Source organism: Haliotis rubra, unplaced genomic scaffold (genome assembly GCF_003918875.1).
Source record: "Haliotis rubra isolate DU_JTF1 unplaced genomic scaffold, ASM391887v1 Scf585, whole genome shotgun sequence".
In the NCBI taxonomy this organism is placed as follows: Eukaryota; Metazoa; Mollusca; class Gastropoda; order Lepetellida; family Haliotidae; genus Haliotis; species Haliotis rubra.
In genome coordinates, this window is record NW_025767285.1 from 336,715 (window position 1) to 356,948 (window position 20,234).

General features: G+C 41.6%; 2 protein-coding genes across 2 annotated transcripts in view; both read left to right on the top strand.

Annotated features, from left to right (window-relative positions):
• The window catches only part of LOC124254848 (WD repeat-containing protein 36-like), a 32,566-nt gene extending 23,810 nt beyond the window's left edge, over positions 1–8,756 (top strand). The window contains exons 12-20 of the mRNA XM_046688706.1: positions 938–1,103; positions 1,615–1,723; positions 2,572–2,651; positions 3,002–3,213; positions 3,464–3,606; positions 5,003–5,122; positions 6,936–7,020; positions 7,526–7,713; positions 8,564–8,756. Coding sequence (XP_046544662.1) covers positions 938–1,103; positions 1,615–1,723; positions 2,572–2,651; positions 3,002–3,213; positions 3,464–3,606; positions 5,003–5,122; positions 6,936–7,020; positions 7,526–7,713; positions 8,564–8,713 — 1,253 coding nt within the window. The 3' untranslated portion in view covers positions 8,714–8,756. The remainder of the gene's footprint in view (positions 1–937; positions 1,104–1,614; positions 1,724–2,571; positions 2,652–3,001; positions 3,214–3,463; positions 3,607–5,002; positions 5,123–6,935; positions 7,021–7,525; positions 7,714–8,563) is intronic.
• A 3,501-nt stretch (positions 8,757–12,257) lies between these two features.
• On the top strand, positions 12,258–14,432 carry LOC124254837. The gene is made up of 2 exons (XM_046688686.1): positions 12,258–12,311; positions 13,998–14,432. Exons 1-2 carry the CDS (start codon positions 12,258–12,260, stop codon positions 14,430–14,432), a joined length of 489 nt encoding a protein of 162 aa, XP_046544642.1.
• Positions 14,433–20,234: the final 5,802 nt, after the last annotated feature.

Genomic DNA, 20,234 nt, shown 5'->3' on the forward strand with positions numbered 1-20,234 from the left:
CCTGGGGTTTCCTGGGAAGAGTAGGTCCTAAAGAGGTCATTGGTTCCCTGGGGGTTCCTGGGAAGAGTGGGTCCTAAAGAGGTAATTGGTTCCCTGGGGTTTTCTGGGAAGAGTGGGTTCTAAAGAGGTCATTTGTTCCCTGGGGTTTTCTGGGAAGAGTGGGTCCTAAAGAGGTCATTTGTTCCCTGGGGTTTTCTGGGAAGAGTTGGTCCTAAAGAGGTCATTTGTTCCCTGGGGTTTTCTGGGAAGAGTGGGTCCTCAAGAGGTCATTGGTTCCCTAGGGTTTTCTGGGAAGAGTTGGTCCTGAAGAGGTCTGTGGGGTTCCTACCTGAACAGAGCTAGTCCTCATGCAAAATCTCATCCTGGTCCTGTAACAATGGACTAATGAGGGTCTGGTTATCATGCTCAGTGACTTGTATCTGTATCCCAAAGATGTAGGATTTTGGTCATGCTTTCAGCCGCCTGTTTAGCTTGCCCCATCTCAGTTATTGACAGCACCCTTGACAGGGCTGGAATATTGCTGTTGCTTCAAAAATCTGATAAAGTTTTACCATTGCCGCTGTATGAGGAATTACAGCAAAACCTCTTTCACCAAGCTATTCCAGCAGTGCATTTGTGAAGTATGGATGTGTGGATGTGAAATATGGTATATGTTGAGTTTTATGTGTTCTGAGTATTTCGATCCTTGATAGAGGTCTATGATATTTGTCTTTCTACTACCTAACCGTATATCGTTCAATAAGTTTATGAACATTGTGACCTGATGGCAATATGATGATGATCTATGTGTGGAGGTGGTCTGCCTGCTGTGTTAGCAAAGTGATCACCAGGGACGTGGACATGTCATAGTTACTCTGATTGCCGTCTAGAGTACAGTGGATATGCAGACAGTAGCACAGCAGCTGTGAATGTAATCCAGGTGTTGTATTGCCCACAGCACACACCTGTTCTGTGAGGGGTATCGCTGTGGATGGACTCAACCAGATGGTCATCACAGCAGGAGCAGATGGACAAGTCCACTTCTGGAAATTCAAAACAAAAGTTTTGCTAGGCTCCGTGAAACTCAAATGCAGTATATCTCGTATTCTTTTACACAGAGAAAGGTAGGGCCAGCTTTGTGTGTAATTTCTTTTGCTTTGTTGAAACATGCCCATCGTTTCTATTGCAACTTTACTATTGAATTGTCGAAAAGGTATTCTAACATGAACTTAAACATGGCTACATGGCTACTCCTGAAAGATCTGTCACTGTTCACAAGTCCACTTCTGGAAATGTAAAATATCTGTACCAGTAACCTGGTAATCTTCATCATATATAATTGGTAACAATGTAAACATTGTATTGCAAATGCTATAATGCAATGAATGTTTCCTATTGATAGGAACAAGTATAATGCAGCATTTCGTTCAAACTTTTCAGTCAGACATATCACTGTTGAAAATTAAGAATACACCCTAACTTAAATATTTTGTTTAGCTTGAAAGCTGGCTTATCAACATAACAATTACACATCAGTAGGACTGTGTATTGCAATATTTTGCGATTCTGGAAGAAAAGATTAGATGTTTGGCGGAACACGATGAGCCTGTTTTATTCTGTGTGTTGTTTTGACAGTGCCATGCTGGCGGTATCTGTAGATGACTACAGCGTTGTGGTGGTCGACACTGACACAAGACGAGAGGTCCGAGTCTTCAGTGGACACAGCAACATCATCACAGACATGGTAACTAGCTTGAGTCACGGGTTTGCATGGCCAAGGCTTGACTGTTGCAGGCAGTTATGATATATAGAGAATACAGTCTAAGTAAACTTAGGCTCAGTCTTATTCGTTACACTGCTATACTGAGTCTAACAATAACCTAGTAGAAGGTCGCATCAGCTAATGTTTTGGACTGACCAATAAGAACACAGCTTACCAAATCGCGAAAGTTAACATTCGCCCATACCGTTTGAACCTTTACCTAACAAACTCGAACGATTCCGAATGCTATTTTCTGCACGATTGCTTCCGAGTGATACTCAATGAGTAATCAGTTGCTGAAAATAGCATTTTTGTCAATATTCAAGGATGTCATCTTGCGAAAATATAAGCAAATAGTAACCATGTCATTAGAAACCCATAACCATACTTTCTGCATGTCAAATGTCTGTGTTTTATGCAGATTTTCGTTTGTTGATTGATCAGTGTCAGCGATCAGGGAAGAGAAAATCCCAAAACCACTTTGTAAGTCCCGCCGAACCCTAACAAGTAGTCGTTGTCTGATTGGTTAAATCCATTCGGCTGTCTTGCTTTGATGGATGGGCATAGGTCGCTCAAAGGTTAGCTGACGCGACCTTCTACTAGGTTTTGTTAGACTCAGTATAGCAGTGTAACGAATAATACTGAGCCTAAGTGTACTTAGACTGATAGAGAATATTGCTGACAACACCATTAAACAATCATTCACACACTTCATCTCATTTCATCTTTCTGTGAAACATGGACATTATCAGTGTAAGTTCCTGTGTGCTTGAAATAATACAAATTGAATACCAGCTTTCATGTTAAGGATATGTTGTTGTTTGCTTCAGACATTCAGCCCTGATGCTCGGTGGTTGGTGACCTCATCCATGGACTCCACAGTGAGATGTTGGGACCTGCCCACTGGCAAGTGAGTGTGTGCCAGTGTTAGGCATCATTCAAGCAGTACTGATGTTATTTACAGAGAACAGATACAGGAAATGTTGCATCTGTTTGAACTCAGTTTGTTATGGGCACTGATTAGGGTGAGGTTGGCAAGTGGTTAAAGTGGTCACTTGCCTATTTAAACAGTTATTTACAGACCATCAGGATACGACTGAAATATTGCTGACTGTGGAGTAAAACGACAACTCCATAATCATAACAAGAGGCATCAAGTCTACACAGTCTGTCTCAAGTTATCTAGTCTGTGCATGCAGGTCAATTTCCTTCTTTTCAGATGTTGTGATTGCTGATAAATGATTCTAATTTTTTCTTCAGAATGATCGACTGCTTCTTGGTTGATTCAGCGGTGACATCACTGAGCATGTCTCCGACCAGTGACTTCCTGGCTACGACCCATGTGGATGACCTTGGCATCTATCTGTGGTCCAACATGACCTTGTACACATATGTGTCACTGAAACCACTCCCCGAAGACTTCGAACCCCAGACGATGGCGGTACCCAGTACAAGTCGCAGAGTCACAGCAGGTAGATCATTGAGTTCATTTATATTAGTGCTTCCTTGACCCAGGAACTTTTGATATAGAGTAATAGAGTGCTTATAGGCAAGCCATTGGATATTCAAGGAAAGACCTGCAATTGGAATCATTTTATACTGAAAAAAACCAACCTGTTTGCAAGATGCAAGGAATGCAAAGTTGTAATACTATTGGTTAACAGACAGGCAAGCAGCTTTGAATGTGAAATGGAATATCAATATAGAAGTCTCTCATTCCAGTTGGTGACGAGGATGCAGAGGAGTTGGAGATGTATGAGAAGTCCGAGTTCAAGTCCCCGGCCCAGATCTCAGATGAGTTGGTGACTCTGTCCCTTCTTCCCAACTCCCGATGGCAGAACCTCCTGAGTCTGGACATCATCAAGGTAGGGGAGCAGAGACAGACTCTTTGCAAACTGGAAACCTGTCTGTGGAGAATTTGTTCCTTAAGTGAGTGAGTGAGTTGGGTTTTACACCGCTTTCAGCAATATTCCAGCAATATCGCTGCAGGGCTTTACACATTGTACTCATGTGGGGAATCGAACCCGAGCCCTCAGCATGACGAGCGAACGTACTAACCACTAGGCTACCCCACCACCCTGTTCCCTAATATTCATTGACAAAATTCTTTCTGGTGCCCTCTTTCAGGCAATATTAATGAAGCACCTAGTTATTATGTATACTGGTGTAGAGGCTCGGTATTCTTTGTTATCAGTACTAAATATTCCTCCACAGTGTGCAATATCTGTGCTGTTCCTTTTCTAAAGCAAATAAAATCTAGCAAGGCCCAGTAAGAGTTCAGTTTGACACATACCTGCTGTCAGTTTTCATGTGTTCCTAACTAACCATGCATTCTTTCTTACCTACCATGGTATCTCAGTCTACACATGCATGCACGCCACCATCATATGTTTCATGTTTTGATATATCACATGAGATGAGAACTTTCATGCATTATAACGAAGGTTACACAGGTACATTCATGCTTTATAACAAATTTCTGGAAAACAGCTTCTTGTTCATTGCATGGTGAGAAGTTCAGGTATACACTTAAAAGATATTAAGCTTAAAGTGTTATTTAACAAGAAAAGATAAATGTCTTCAGTTTGATTGTGAGTAATATAGTCAGCCATTTTATACTGTTACGAATTTCGGGTTCTGATATACCCGTGAAGGTCCATGTTAGAAAGAACCTTCAGTAACCCATGCTTGTCATAAGAGGCGACTAACGGGATCGGGTGGTCAGGCTCGCTGACACATGTCATCGGTTCCCAATTGCACAGATCAATGCTCATGCTGTTGATCACTGGATTGTCTGGTCCAGACTCGATTATTTACAGACCAATATGCCATATAGATGGAATATTGCTGAGTGCGGCGTAAAACTAAACTCACTCACTCACTCTGGTTCTGATGAATGTATAGTATTGGTCTGCTAGTCCAGCACATTTATGACAACCCAGTTTACATGACGTCTGCTTTGGATGGACAGTTATGAATATCTCCTCCACCACTTAATGACACTAAGTGTAAAAGAGCTTTCCAAGATGTGGTTCCTTGTTGATGGTTGTAAGACAGGGCAAAGCGGATCACTCGATCGGGCTCATTAACTTGGTTTATTGTATATCAACTTATTCCTATAGTAATCACTAATTTTGGTCCAGAATTATTTACCAGTCACCATGTTGTAACCGCAGTATTGCTGATTCTGACGTTAAACATAATAGATTAATGGCACAAGAAATGCACAGAAAGGTCACGATGTCCTTATATTTGTCTTAGCTGAGGAATAAACCAAAACAGCCACCAAAGGTTCCAAAAGCTGCTCCATTCTTCCTGCCAACTGTACCAGGCCTGCAGCCAAAGTTTGTCCAATTGGAAGAAGATGAGGGGAAAACTAAGGTAAGTAGAGTCCTGGTACTGTACTCAGAACTACTGTGTGGGAGTTAGGCATATGATGGCTGAGTTCTCTGAAAAATGCAGAGTTGGTTGGAATATGCAAGCACAAGTGAGACAGCCTCGATCTGCTTCTCTGCATGTGCAGTCAAACACGGTTCTGTCAAAAGTGGAAGAAGTACATAGATACTTCAAGTTACCCATGGTTCAGCTGACCAAAAATCTAACTTGGAATACATTTACTGATATTAAGAAAGAATGAATAACACAAGACTTAGATTAGCAACAGTTTTGGCAACTTGCAATTTAGTTTTGGAACACTGCTCTACTGCCATTGCTGGTTCATACTTGGTATCATTTGCTTTTACTATGAATTTATTTGTTTTGGGTGTAGGAACATCTGCTCCAGTAAACTATGCCTTCAGTAGGTAGGTGTCATGTTGCTAAAGTAAGATTCACTTCAGTATCTGTCAAAAACTATCGGTGCTACTCCTAATCTGTAACACATTCAACAATTTGTAATCACAACATAAACACAGCGCTCACACGATTTCTACATGTTGATCAGACCTGTTAATCCCACCGAGATGCAGCAATTAAATGTTTCTTGGAAGTTAGCCTGTGTTGTTAGTTCGTCCTCCTTGTTAAGCCTATTTCCTTTTGTTGAGCCTATTTGATTGAACAATACGGAGTGATGAGTCAAGGTGAGATCTTATGGTTATGCAAAGTTCTGTTATGCTATGTAACGTTCTTTTATACTATTGTGTAGTTATGTTTTACCTGTTCAATAACTTGAGTGCTTATGTAGCAATATTCACATTGAGTAATATACAGCAACTCATGGAGCATTGTATTGGTACTTATGGTATTAGTGACTGCAAACACGTGTTTGTAAGATGACACCATACTGCCAATGATGTTAACAGATGACATGAATGAACTAAACGGTACTTCAGTGTTTGGCCTGACAAGCACTTGGGCTTTCATGTGACCCAGCATGCACTGTCATTGGTCAATCAATGAACTAATAAAGTGACTCACAGTTAAACACAAGAACATTGTGACCTGATGGCAATATGATGATGATCTATGTGTGGAGGTGGTCTGCCTGCTGTGTTAGCAAAGTGATCACCAGGGACGTGGACATGTCATAGTTACTCTGATTGCCATCTAAAGTGTGTTTATACATTGTGTGTTTGTGCTAGTACTATACTTTATACTATCTTTATCTTAAAACAAGAAACTAATGGAGGCAACATTGTCAGGCTCTGAGATTCGTATCGTATCCCAAAGATATAGGATTTTGGTCATGCTGTCAACCACTGGTTTGCCATGCCCCATGGCAGTTATTATCAGCAACCGTGACACAGCTGGAATGTTGGTGGTGGTGGAATAAGAAAAAATGCAAAAGTGTTTTTGTACATCTATGCATGCCTGCCATTGTACCTATCTTACCTACCTATCTACCTATCTAGTTATTCCAGCAATGCATTTGTGAGGTATAAATGTGGATGTGCATTTGTGAGATGGTATATGATGACAGTTATGTGTTTCAGTATTTCCATGCTTGACAGAACTATGATATTTGGCTTTCTTCTAGCCACCCTATATCATTCTTGATACAAAGATTGTGACCTGATGGCAATATGATGATGATCTATGTGTGGAGGTGGTCTGCCTGCTGTGTTAGCAAAGTGATCACCAGGGACGTGGACATGTCATAGTTACTCTGATTGCCAAACCAGCACATTTTCCATGACCAGTCAGAATGTCTCAAGGAAAGCAGTGATGATGAGTGTAATTGTGCCTCTCCTTCCAGAAGGGCTCTCGTATCCTGTCCGGGAACCTGCAGACACTTTCACCCCTGGCTCAGCTACTGGAGGACTCCAGGGACACAGGCAGTTGTGAGTAGGGGGTGGGGGTAGATGGGTGGTTGGTGAGGGAAAAACTGGTATTGCTTCTCCATGAACATACTTTAATAAATGTGAATGGGAAATCAATGAATACCATGCCTTTGAAACAAGTGGAAACGGCATGTACAAGGGAGATAACTCTGTCTGCCTTATTGAACATATTTTAGTAATCAGTGTTTATTTATTATTGAATGAGTGTATAGCCATGTCTATTCTGCCAGTCAAGGAAATCTGTAAAGTAGAAATGTTGATTTGCCAATAAGTTTTACCATCTACTTGCATGATGGGGCAGTGGGATAGCTTACTGGTTAAAGTTTTTGCTCGTCTCGCCGAAGACCCAGGTTCGATTCACCACATGGGTACATTGTGTGAAGCCAATTTCTGGTGTCCCACAATGTAATATTGATGGAATATTGCTAAAAGTGGTATAAAACTAAACTCATTCACTCACTTGCATGCCCTACATTCAGACAGCACGGTGTTCCTTATCTTGTAGATTCCCCAGTACTGGATCATCTGAAGGAACTGGGCCCATCAGCAATTGATGTGCAGATTAGCTCACTGGCACCCTCGGGTGGAGGAAACGTGCAAGTGATGGCTGAATTCATGAAATTCATCAACCACAGTATCAAGACCAACAACAACTTTGAGATTGTGCAGGCATATCTGGGACTGTTTCTGAAGGTAATATCAAAGTCCTATACTAATCCACTGTGAGTTTCCATGCTCCACATATCATACAGAACTACACCACACCATTGACAAAAATTGTAGGCAGTAGACTTTAAAAAGTCAAAATTGTTTTGTATATGGTCAGGTCGATTTACATGTTCTGTTTTGATGTGTCATCCTGTGTTAGACATTGTGGTGGTTCCAGGACAGAATGGATCACCTCCGTGGTGTAGTGGTTAGTACTTCCAGCTGGAGAGCGGAAGGTCGCAGGTTAGATCCTGGCCGCATCATACAAAAACACGTTAAAATATGGTACTTGTTGGTCCCTGTCTGGCACTCGGCATTAATGGTCTGGTCGGCTCAGAGTCAGTATAATGTGTCTGAGTGGGGTATTCATGCTTTACTGTGGCATGGTATCTCAGTGGGCTAGCACTATAAAACCAGCTTCAGTCTGGGCTAGTACAAGCAGTCACACATACACACACATGCATGTCATCATATGAGTGAAATATTCTTAAGTACGACGTGACCTCACCTCCAGGACAGAATGGGTCTTAAGAAATATTTACCTGATGTAGGAGTTGTCTGATCTGGTGATAAAACTGTGTGACTGGTTGTCAACTGTCTGATGTGATCGATATTTCTTGTGTCATTATGTAAGGGCCACCGTAACACTATCACAATTATGCTATCAGAGGAATCTGTAGGGTGATTATGATGTGAAAGCACTTGGTTTTTTGGATTGGCTGGCTTCTAGAGCACTAATGTTGGGCATTTATTACTCAGCTGGCTGGCTCAGTCACCCAACCACTATCTAAAGCTCTTCCACACTCACAAATAAACCTCTGCTGTTTGTTTGTAGCTGAATGCTGACGTGATAGCTGAGACACCAGAGCTTGTTGAGGAAGCAGAGAGCCTAGTGACAAGTCACCGAGAATCATGGAGGACACTCGAGGACCTCTTCACCCAATCACTTTGTCTGGTCACCTACCTACGATCTGCAACCTTATAACATTACCTTTGTGTACATACTTGCAATAAAATGTATATACTAAGTTCTTCCTTATATTTTCTTTACTCCCACTTTGTGGCCCAGTTTCACCAAACAGTTTGAAAATGGCTGTTTAAAGTGTACTTAAAGAAACCAGATTCACAGAATCACTTTGGGCGACATTTGAACCATGTGCTCATATGATGTTGGTTTCTTTGTTGGTTAACACCAGTCAGCATTACTAATGCTATTTGACTGGTTTGTAAAAGTCTTGGCCTGACAATTAAGTGATTGACATCCTGGGCATAGATCTAGGCATTTGGAATATGATCAACCAAATCAGTGAACATGACCACCCAATGCTGTTATTCGCCTCCTGGGACAGGAGAAGCAGGGGTCGCTGCTGACCAAATTAACCCTGGGATGTCAAGGGTCTGTCATGTGTATTGGTAAGGATGAGAAGCTCAGAATATATATCCAGTGCTTTAGATAAGAGCTGATAATGCAGCTAAGTTCTTTGTTGTTTCAGATATTTGATAAATGGTTAATTTTACAAGAAGGTGCTACAGTTTCAGAGTGATTTAAAGATGGAAAACTGCTTGTAATGTCACTACAAGCGGTGACTGTCCTGTGGCAGTAACAGCTGAAGACGTGCAGCTGCCTGGAATATTTGAAAACCTGCTGGTGTTACATTAAGCACTTCTGACTCTTTTTGTCCTTCAGTCCTTCTGACTTTGACCTTTGGAGGTGAACGGGTTGCTTAATGATCTGAAATTGCTTCTGCTTAGCCGCCTCTCGTAGTAGTGATAGGTGTGCTCATGGGATCAGTCCCAGACTCCCAGTCGTTGCCTTTTGTCTCTGTGATCAGTTCCTGTAGATTTCCACCTAACGAGGCTGTGCAACCTGCGGCTGTCTGGGCTTTCCCATTCCTAGGTTAGGGAGATGCGTGTCATGACAAGATGGGAGGAAAGCCCAAAGTGGTGCGCACGCATGTTTACCATGTTGTGGCAAAACACAAGCACAGGAATGGTACAGACAAACCAAGGAAGAATCTGGGATTTGAACCGATGGGCGTGTGACACCCAAGAGACTCGACCCTCACAATTACTTGCTGCGACCTTTTGCTTTGAGCAAATGCTTTCTAGAAGTCGCATACATTTAGGTGAACGTGACCTGTAATACATACCGCAAATGGATAAAAAAAACGCACATAAATATAACCCGACAGTTACATACACAATATAATTATACATATATGTAAGAAAGATACGGCCAATCGGTAACGTGCATAATGGCGGGCAGTCATTCATTTGATATGAATATAATGTCAGGAATGATATTCCCTTCTCCAATATTGTTAATATCAGATCCCGTCGCATTGCCTTCCACAATCGGCTGCAGTGTGTTATAGTTAGGACATGCAGAGAGTGACGTGCATTCCAAAGTATACACCTGAACATTAATTTAGCAAAACCTAAAATCCAAGGGCAATTATTTGAAGTTTGTTCCAAACAGACCCGAGCATCCTGGAATGAACATGTAGAGCTGCTGCTTCACACAATATCTCAAAAGCTATGGGTCGCATGCTTACATGCTTCGAAGGCGCCAAGCACTTTCGGGTATACGTTTCATATTTGCAGTATGTGCACTAGTGGTGTAACGATTCATCGATAGTATCGATGTTTGCATCGTGCTGCACGATACAAACGCATCGATACAAAACACATTTAGGCAATATATCAGGATATTTATATCGCAAGGGTCCATGATACATCGATGTATGGCCACAAGAGACGATATATCCGATACTACATAAATACCACTTAAAGTTGTAAGGAGCATTGCATTAGGATTAGGAAGGGAGTCTCTTTGAAATACTTCTAACTTTTAAAAACAAACTGAGCCCTGGGATTGGGAAAGGCAGGGGACATGGGCCATTTTGCACATTAGAATAATAAAAAAAATGGCCCATTAAAATTTTGAACTTTACTATTGATACAAGGGTTTTGGCCCATTTTAAATTCAGAAAATGACTAATAATCCTGAAAATGGCCCACTGTCAAAGTTCCCTATCCCAATCCCTGTTAACCTTATAGAAATTTGTTTGTGTCTGTCATCTTTGTTACATGGACAAAAGGAGTTGGTGTATCAGTGAAAGAATGTAAACAGAATTGTAAAGTGTCGGGATACGTATCATATTCCCATCACTGTATCGTGATGATAATCGTCTCGCAGGTTCCTTGCCAATACTTTCATGATATATCGTGTCGCCTCATTAAACTGGTATCAGGATATATCGTCTCGCCACTTAGGCACCGATACACAGCTCTAATGTGCACTACAGTTTTCTGAACTGATTTAAATGACAACAGAACGAAAATTATCTTTTCTTGAGCTGACCGGCGAAGACTTTCAGAAAATACTAGATGACCAGTTACTGGCATGCATGACGCTGGGATGTCCTGTCGCAACGTCCGTGCTGACTTAACCTACCACACGGTAACTATATAGTCTGTTTGGGTCAGAATGATACCGATGAATCACAATCTAACTCCAAATCGGTTCATGATCAAACATTCATTTCAACGCAGAATGTAATGAAATCATCAGACCAACTCTGGAAAAAGGATTCATAACGTTTGTTTCCAAAATAAAAAAGTTACTTAACAAACTATCATCATTTTGTTTATATTTTCCGTGTGAGGTTTAAGAGGGTAAAGTAACAGTTACGGAACAGCCTCAAGGGCGGGTAGGGAAGCAGCTTAGAATGCCAACATTTATGGGGTTTATGAAAACTCAAAATATGTAGTGTTTGCGTACAATATATAACCGCCGAACAGCTGGAATATTGCCGAGTGTGGCGTTTAAACAAACATATATAAAAATGTGGGTGGTGCTTCATTACAGCTTATATGTTCAGGAAACTCATAGGCATGTTTTTTATTTAAGTACTTTGCTTTATTTTGCCCATAACATAAAGTAAATGGGTACAATTCACACCTAACCATTTCCGGATGCGATAGCAGTTTATTTGAAAAACGATACCGTTCAACGAATAAGAATTGTGAAGAAGTTGCCGGAAGAGCTCTACAGGGGTACCAGCCCATTCACAATTAATCAAACCTGTCCTCAATCAACTGCTCAAATAACACAATATAATGCACAATATAGTGATTTCCCTGCAATATAGGTGTTAGGAATTCCTTGTCCATTCAAGCTATCGAATTACCGACAGTGCCCGTCTGTCACCAGCACTTTGTCACCACTGACACTAAATGTGAAATATCGCTTCATGGAGTGAGAAGCGTACATCTGTGGCTCGTGTTTCCGTGTGAGTTCCTCTTCCTCTTGAAGAATCCAACCAGGTAGCAAAACTGTGAATAATCGTTATAAAATTATTATGGAATTTAAAAAAAGACGGTTCTAAGAATAAGTAACGAGTGTAAACTGGTAAATACGAAAATTCTGGATATCGCACATTTACCGTTCCTTGTTTTCTGCTATATATACTGGTACCAAAACTGATTGTTTATTACGTGGAATACACTACAGATTGTTCGCAATGATGTCCAAGTCTTCCAGACAGAGTCAATGTCTGCTGGTCTGTGCAGTGTTTGCAGTAAGTTAGTTTGAATATTGTTAAAATGTGTCATCTCTAGATGTGAAGTGATACTGTGTCAGAGTTGCTTAAAACATTCTTGTTATTTTGAAATTTAAAAGTTCGTGGTCTCGAATTGGTTTGAGTTCGACCTAATGGTTTAAGGTGCGGTGATTGGTACAATATATAGTTTACTTCCCTCAGGCAAGGCAGAATATGCTGATCGGGAGTTTCAATGCCCGACTCGCCCCGATTATCGTCCTTAGATTGTCAGAATCATGCCAGGACCAGTTTCACCACAAGGTACATCTAGCACCTGGAATAGAACTACCTCCCACTGCCATTATTTGACTAGAAATACTTTTGAAACTTGCGTTCAATCCAAATACGTCAGTTCAGATAGAATCCGTGAATCCCGGTCAGATTTGGTCGTCAGCAAACGATTCTTGCAGTAAACAGTGATTGTGCTTGTTGTTAATGATGGCTTACGCAATCGTGTGGTCAGGCTCGCTGACTTGGATGATCAATGTCAATACATCCTAGTAACGTAAATCGATGCTTATGAGATCAGTCAGATGGTTGTCTGCTGAAGACTCCAGCATCTACAGACCACTATGACGTAGTTGGAATATCACTCAGTGGGGCGTTAAACATGAAATACCTGCACATAGAAATCTGTATGTCTCGGTGAGTATGCGGTCGTTATACCTAATGGTAAGGGGTGGTGGGATAGCCTAGTGGTTAAAGCGTTCACTCCACACGCCGAAGCTCGATTTCCCACATGAGTACAGTGTGTGATGCCCATTTCTGGTGCCCCCCAGCCGTGATGTAACTAGAATATTCGCGCACTAACTATACATAAAGGTAGGGGGCGCCACCGGCCCTGTCGTTTGTCTCATTATGTGCGATATACCAAGCAGACATGGACTGTGGCTTGACTTAAAATACTGTTCATATAGGCGTTATACCAAAATAACCATTGAGGGCAAATGTGTGAGTATAAGCAGACAACCTATTCTTTTGTTTTCCATGGATCTGGGCCAGGGTGAGTATCTCTGTAGCCTTCTGTTGTTTAACGCCGTACTCAATAACACTTGGTAAATATGGCGATAACGGACACTGGATCAGGGATTGATATTATGAGCAGCGGCCCATTCAACCATGTCACCGCGCTTTAACAGCCCGTCAATTCAGTCGTCTTGTACGACAAGCATTGTTTGCTTAGGCCCTCTGAACGAGCATGCCGACCCTCGGCTGGACGCCGAACCCTGTCAAGTGTAATTCCGGATACAACCGTGCAGCCCGCTGGATGCCATAAAATGTTATCTGGTACACGAATCACTTTTGGTCCTATTCTTTGTCTTCTTACGTGAAAAAAAATAATAGCTATCTGAAAGCTTAATGTGATCGCGTTCATGGTCTTAATTGTGAAAATCCCAGTCCAACTATCTTGAACCAGCTGTGTCCACCGATGTACATGTGAAGCAAGAGTTCTAAAAAGGGTTCTAAAATATATAAAGTGGTATGCGGATGACCAGAGTCGAGGGATCGGCACCCTTCAAACCCGGGATCCCCGGGGGGAGAGGAGTACAACCTCTGTTCGGTAGGACGATCTGGTTGATGACGTTATTGGTTACACTTTGATAATAACAGACTTCTGTTGACATGTATACCTACTTACTGACCAACCCTTCTCTCCCATTCCAGCTCCTTCACCTTCCAAGAGTCCAGCCAGCATGCGGGGGCAACATCATGCGAGTGTGCGACGCCACGGACACAGTCGAGGCATCTTTCTACATGGTGCCACAGTTCGGAGCAGACAAGAACATCACTACTCCAATAACCAAAACACGCCATATATTTGGAGAAAAGAACTGCCAGAAAGCCAGCAGCACAAAAACTCCCGGTTCCCCATTGTGTCCTGTGCACTATATCCTCAACTTCGACGCTGTCCGAGAACCGTCGATGATCGTTGAAGCAGTATGCACATGCGCTTACGGCGATGGATACACGCATGCGTGTAGCCCAGTGTACTACTTCCGCCCGGTGCTGGAGTACGACCGGAAGAAGCAGTGTGGTCGGAAAGTCATCAGACGGTTCCAGAGCGGGTGCATGTCTACTCGAGTGGAGTTTGCTCGCTAAACAAGAACATATGTTTGAAAACGACAATGTCCATTTTTACGCAATTGTGATCAAAGTATTATTTATACCACATGGTGTTTTAGGCCTCGAAAATATATTCTTGTTTCCGATCATGTTTCAGAGGCACTTATTAGGTTGGTCGAATTTCTCATCCACTGCAGCCTAACTTCTCAGATGACTAAAACAAAACTAATATAAGAATATAGCGCTCTGGTTGTTCATATGACATGCTAGTAAAAGACTAATGGCGAATTACCGCTATTAGTTGTATTTGTAACGTTTACCACCAGTAAACGCTTTAATGAATGTATTTCTTGATTGATGTTCTTTTGAGTATTGCAAGAATGTATTTGTGATTAGAAACCCATCCAAACAAAGTGAAGAATTGTTCTGACTGAAGAACGGTTAGTTCATGTCCATGACCTGGCTAGCTGACTGCTTCTGCTTCTGATCATCGGCTAGCAAACAAAAAAAAAAAAATCCCACCCCGACCCCCACCCTTTCGTCCTGAAAATTTCCTGTGAAGTGTGCACCCCTCTTTCTCAAACGTGTGACACCCCCCACCCCCCCTCTCTAAAGGAGTATCCGCCCCGGGTTTGTATTATCTTCAGTTTTAACCATGTGAGATAAATCAGGACATGTTAGTGCTGAACGCCAGTTATAGTCGCTGTACAATGCAAAATTATCAGTTTTCATAAATGTCCATTTTGAAGGAATCTCAGAAGCTATAAAAAAAACAAAAATATATTAGGCAGGAACTGTTTAGGAATAGTTTACACAGAAATAGCATTATTTTAAGAATAATGTAAGATAGAGGTTCCCATTGCAACACCACAAAAAGTAAAGGTAACGATATTGACATTTAACATTCTGTCAATAAACGATACATTTGCAATTTTTCTTTGCTTGAGTCTTTTCTTTCTCGAAGAGCTGAACTCGCTTTTCAGGTCATTTTACAGACGCAGGCTAGTATTAGAGTTACCCCCCGTTGACTATATTCCGCTGGCTTTATTGTCAGCCATTCTCAACACGTTAAATCAGACGGATGGCATGTATCCCCTTACCTAATATATGAGGTGGTTGTGATTGAGTAATGTATAGTTATGATCTGCTAGAAATGTGAACGAACTAAGTTCCATTTAAAAAACTATTCAAACATGATAGGGCTATGTGCTCACTGATTTATTAGCGTTTGCTTGTTTAACGCCACACTAAATGTATTCCAGCTGTATGCCGGCGGATAGTCTCGACCAGACAGTCCAGTGATTGATGTAATGAAAGACCCCCTCTGGATCCGCCTATGCAGCATCTTCTTCACAGGGGCGGGAGCTATATGCTGGAAAGGAGGGGTGCACATTTCATTTTCACGAGCCGATTCTGTCATTTAATAAACTACAGGCATAGGGTAACAGATCCGCCTATGCAGCATATCTTCTCGGGGACTATATGCTGAAATCCTGAGGGTGTCACATATCCTTGCATTAGTGAGGGTTGCATTAGGGTGCAAGGGTGCGTGTTTTGCCATTTTGGCATTCAACTCAGTTGCTGTTGTTGCAGACTGCAAGTAGCACACCGGGTTCTAGCATCTGTAGCTTTCGTTCCCATGTGCTCCATATGTGTTCTGGCGGGTTTCGAACTGGAGTAATAGGATTGTCGTGATGGGGTTCAGCTGGAGGAACCCTGTTACCGCGTTGTCCCGTTTACGTCGATGTGGACGTTTGTGGAAGCAAAACGTTATCATAATGTGGTACAACGATCGAATCAAGGATTTGGCGCCAGCGTGCATGCATGAGACACGCTTCCCCACATCATGACTGATCCTCAACCAATAGGGACTGTGGAGCTTGGGCGTGTGTCCCATGTTTCATTCCCATCAGACCCAAATACCCCTGTCAGTGACAGACAACGAGAATTTGGAGTAGATCCAGTAGATCGCCTTCGTTATGAGGTACCAGCCTCGCTTTGGTAACACCACGACAGACTCTCCCTGTGGTGACCACCTGGCAGTGTTGAATGATCGCCATGTTTGACTTCAGATTTTTAAATATATATATGTAAATTTGAGATGCCCCCCGACTCGAAATGCTTCACCGTGCATTTCGAGTCGGGGGTCATCTCAATTTTTTATATATTTTTTTTAAATCTTTAATCCTCGCAAAGACACGAGGGCCTGTGTTCAAACCCGCTGATTTGATTCCCAATGTACATTATTGCAATAAGCTCCCCTTCTCCTTGAGATAGGAGCTTGTGGTAAAGGGATGTCGCCTAAGAAAATGAAAGCAGGTCGCGATTGATCCTAACTATAATAAGCCACCTTTCACCGTAATCTACAAGCCATTCAATACAACTATCACTTCAGTGTGCTTTTACCAATGTGCTAATGGCTTGTTGCTTTGCGCGTCAGACGTGTTATGCATAACTGATCATATCATTGCCAAAATGATTTTACGTTCGAAGACAGCAATTAACCTTGGATTGGCGCTGACTTGACCTGGTCTATACATTCCAAAATCCCACTATTCACTCAGTAGTGAATTGGGTACCCGGTAGGATGAGACAGCGATGACTGTTAACCTTCCTCTGCCAGATGGAAGCTGGTCTTACAACATTGCTGCCACCCGCAGCCATTTTACCTTTCAATCCCCGTTTTTATAATAACGAATTACTGTCTCGTTGGTGATAGGATCCTGGTTCGAATCCAAAATTGACTTTGAGTTATCTTTTCGGTCGGAGCTTTTCTCATGCTCGTAGGCTTCAACAAAGGGTCATACCTACTACAGTCGACGCTCATGATGTTAAACACCGTATTGTCGGATCTACACACGAATAATGACAGTCTTGTTATATGACTTAGTCACCGGTCACCGGGGAGCAGCCGCTGACATTTCTAGAGCAGTTGAACGCTGTACCTCTGGTTTTGTATCGTCACATCTGTGTCTTTCTTTAGAAAATGTGATAAGAGATCCATAAACGAACACTAATGACAAAACACCCTGTCCCAAATGAAACATACAGGATGGTTTCAATGTTGGATCAAGTGGAAAGACTCCGTGGGTTGGTTGAATGCATATTAACGTATCCAAAGGTGCAGAATTATCGAATGTGGCGTAAAACAAAACAACAAAAACGTTTGCCCCTGCTATTTACTTGACACCTAGACCTATCATACTCAACTCTCATTGAAAATACACAGAGAAAAAGATAAACAACAAAAAGCACTATGGTATGATTTACTCGAGGCAACCCAATTTCACAATATGACAATCCGATATTAGGCACTGACCTAATCAGCATTTTAACTGATTTCACCTTTCAATTTTAAAAGATTAAAACTAAATATATTATGTTTTTAAAATTACTCAATAATAACAACATTCAAATGTTCGTAAGAAGGTTTGTCTTTAAGAGCACACATGCAAATTGTCACATAGCCGTCAGCCCGAAGCTGACTGTATGCTAAGGGCAAGTACAAGTGAATGACAATGACAATGACAATACTTTATTACCCAAAGGGGAATTCTTTTTACATTTGAAACAGGTCATATGGTTACATATTAAACATGACATAAAGGTTAATAAAACACAAAACAACACAACAGACAGACAAAGTTAACAGTCATTTAAAAGGCGAATACTTGCTGGAATAAAAGAATTTTGAACTCGTTTTGTTTTAAAACGGGGCATTTGGTCTCGGCGGCCTGAAGGTAAAAGATGGTATTCAGAAAATAAAAAATGGCATGAACCAAATAAAATTCTCTCAGCGAGGTTAAGAGCACGGGAATTAAAAAGAGAAGATAAATCCGAAACAGGCACCCCAGAGATTTTACGTGCAATTAAAATTATTTTGTTAAGATAAGATTTGCTTTTGATATACCAGCATTGAATTGAAAAAGTAATTATACTTTCAACAAAACAACGTTAAAACGACAACATCACCTTTTGCTTATGTTAAAAGATCTCAGTTTGCGTATAAAATACAATCTTTGCTGGCATTTCTTAAAAATAAAATAAAAATGTCGTGTTGTCGGGTTGTCTTATGAGTTGCAGTATTCACGCCACTAAATACAAAGTGAAGGAGATACGTATGTTGTGACCTTAAATGTAGAATGGTCTTAAGTGTAGAACTGTTATTTGTTTACATGAAAATCTACGTAAATTCAGCAACGTCTGTTTCTCCTTGGTACATTGAAAAATATACGACGAAATGATATACAAATGATATGTAAATATTTTGTTTACTTGAACGATGTGCATAGCCTTGCGTGAATCCAGTATGCGACTTAAGTTGACAATTTTGCAATTATTATTCCATTTGGATGCACTTCTCTTTAAATACCGAAAACAGCTATTTCTACATCAGTTTAACACATGATCTGTGCTGAACACGGAACCCAGATCACCCAAAGACATGATTCGAAGGCCTACATCTGATACAGCCTGTCCCGGAGCACCTGGTCCCATCTCTGAATATGTCGACCGAAATCGCCCGCAGCACGGAAATGCGTTCCATGTGTGGCTGAATTCTTTTCATATTGATTAACAATTAGAGCCAACGCATTTCATGCATTTGCGCATCAAAGTTTTACTTTTTCTCTGCTTTATAACAGAACAAACTTTGTAAACGTGTGTCGCCACGCGAAATGTAAGTTAACTACCTTCTTTGTCTGGCCCAAACCACAGATCTAGGTGTGTATGCCGGTATTAGATATTTCATTGTTCGTGATATCATTCTGTGTCAATGTAAGAGATCGTTTCCTCTTAAATATTTTATGAGTATATCTAATCTTGCGAATGAATAAGAGGATTATCCTTGTACAATGAAATACGACCTTCAAGACTATTTATAACGGTCCACCTGTGGCAGGGGACTTCCGGACACACAGACAGTGTTGATATAGTGTGTCTGGCATCGCGCTAAGATGTATTACGACAGACAGTAAAATAGATCCCTGGGTTGACAGAAGGGAGATACTTACCTCGAAGGGTGGTCGGGTCAAGGGGGTCAGTGTGATTCATGGACGTCGACTTACCGCTCCTGTAGAAAGATTTGGCTAACACATCTTATTGACGCGTTACTACCCGTTGCAGTGGTATAACTGCTGTTATCTGAAGACAAAATTCACTCACTCTCTCTCGCAAAGTGGAGGATGGTTGTAGAAAAGCAGCTGGTGATCCTTGGCTACTGGCTACTGACTACTGACTTCGGAAGGTTTTTTCCCCGTGATGGGGTTGCTTAGTTACTGCATTATATTCCCATGTATGGGTGTGTCGGCCGTGATATCGCTTTCTTGACAGTCCCAAAAACTATCATAAAACTCGCTCACTTTCCGTCCGCAAATCTTGTACTAGTCTGTCTCACAGTCCCTGAACCACATTACTTTCCCTGCTGTGTAGCCCTCCCTGCAATTCTATTAAAGCCCCAAATGATGCAAGTCTAGATTTCCTCAGGTTTCACATCTCACTGGAGCTCTTTTCAATTTAAATGGGATCATTTGTTAATTTTAAAAATTATATATATTCAGAGAATAATCATTAATCTAATTTTGTACCACGTCACACTCACTCACACACTGCCCGCAATTGTTTTACATTCCCACCCCTCTCTCTCTCATATTCTGTTGTACAGACAATCTTTACAGAGTAGTACCCAGCGAACCTAGCAGACGCGACACCTGGCTGCCGTCTGCACACAACGTTGATCCCCCTCCACCCACTCGCTGGCCACAGCTATTTCCGATATACCCCCCAGAGACACTGATGGCACCGGTCACGTGGCGATATTAAGCGTCGTCTTTGCACAGT

Coding starts and splice junctions, on each gene's coding strand:
- LOC124254837 (XM_046688686.1), top strand. CDS start 12,258: ATGTCCAAGTCTTCCAGACAGAGTCAATGTCTGCTGGTCTGTGCAGTG. Junction 12,312..13,997: donor TGGTCTGTGCAGTGTTTGCA/GTAAGTTAGTTT, acceptor CTCCCATTCCAG/CTCCTTCACCTTCCAAGAGT.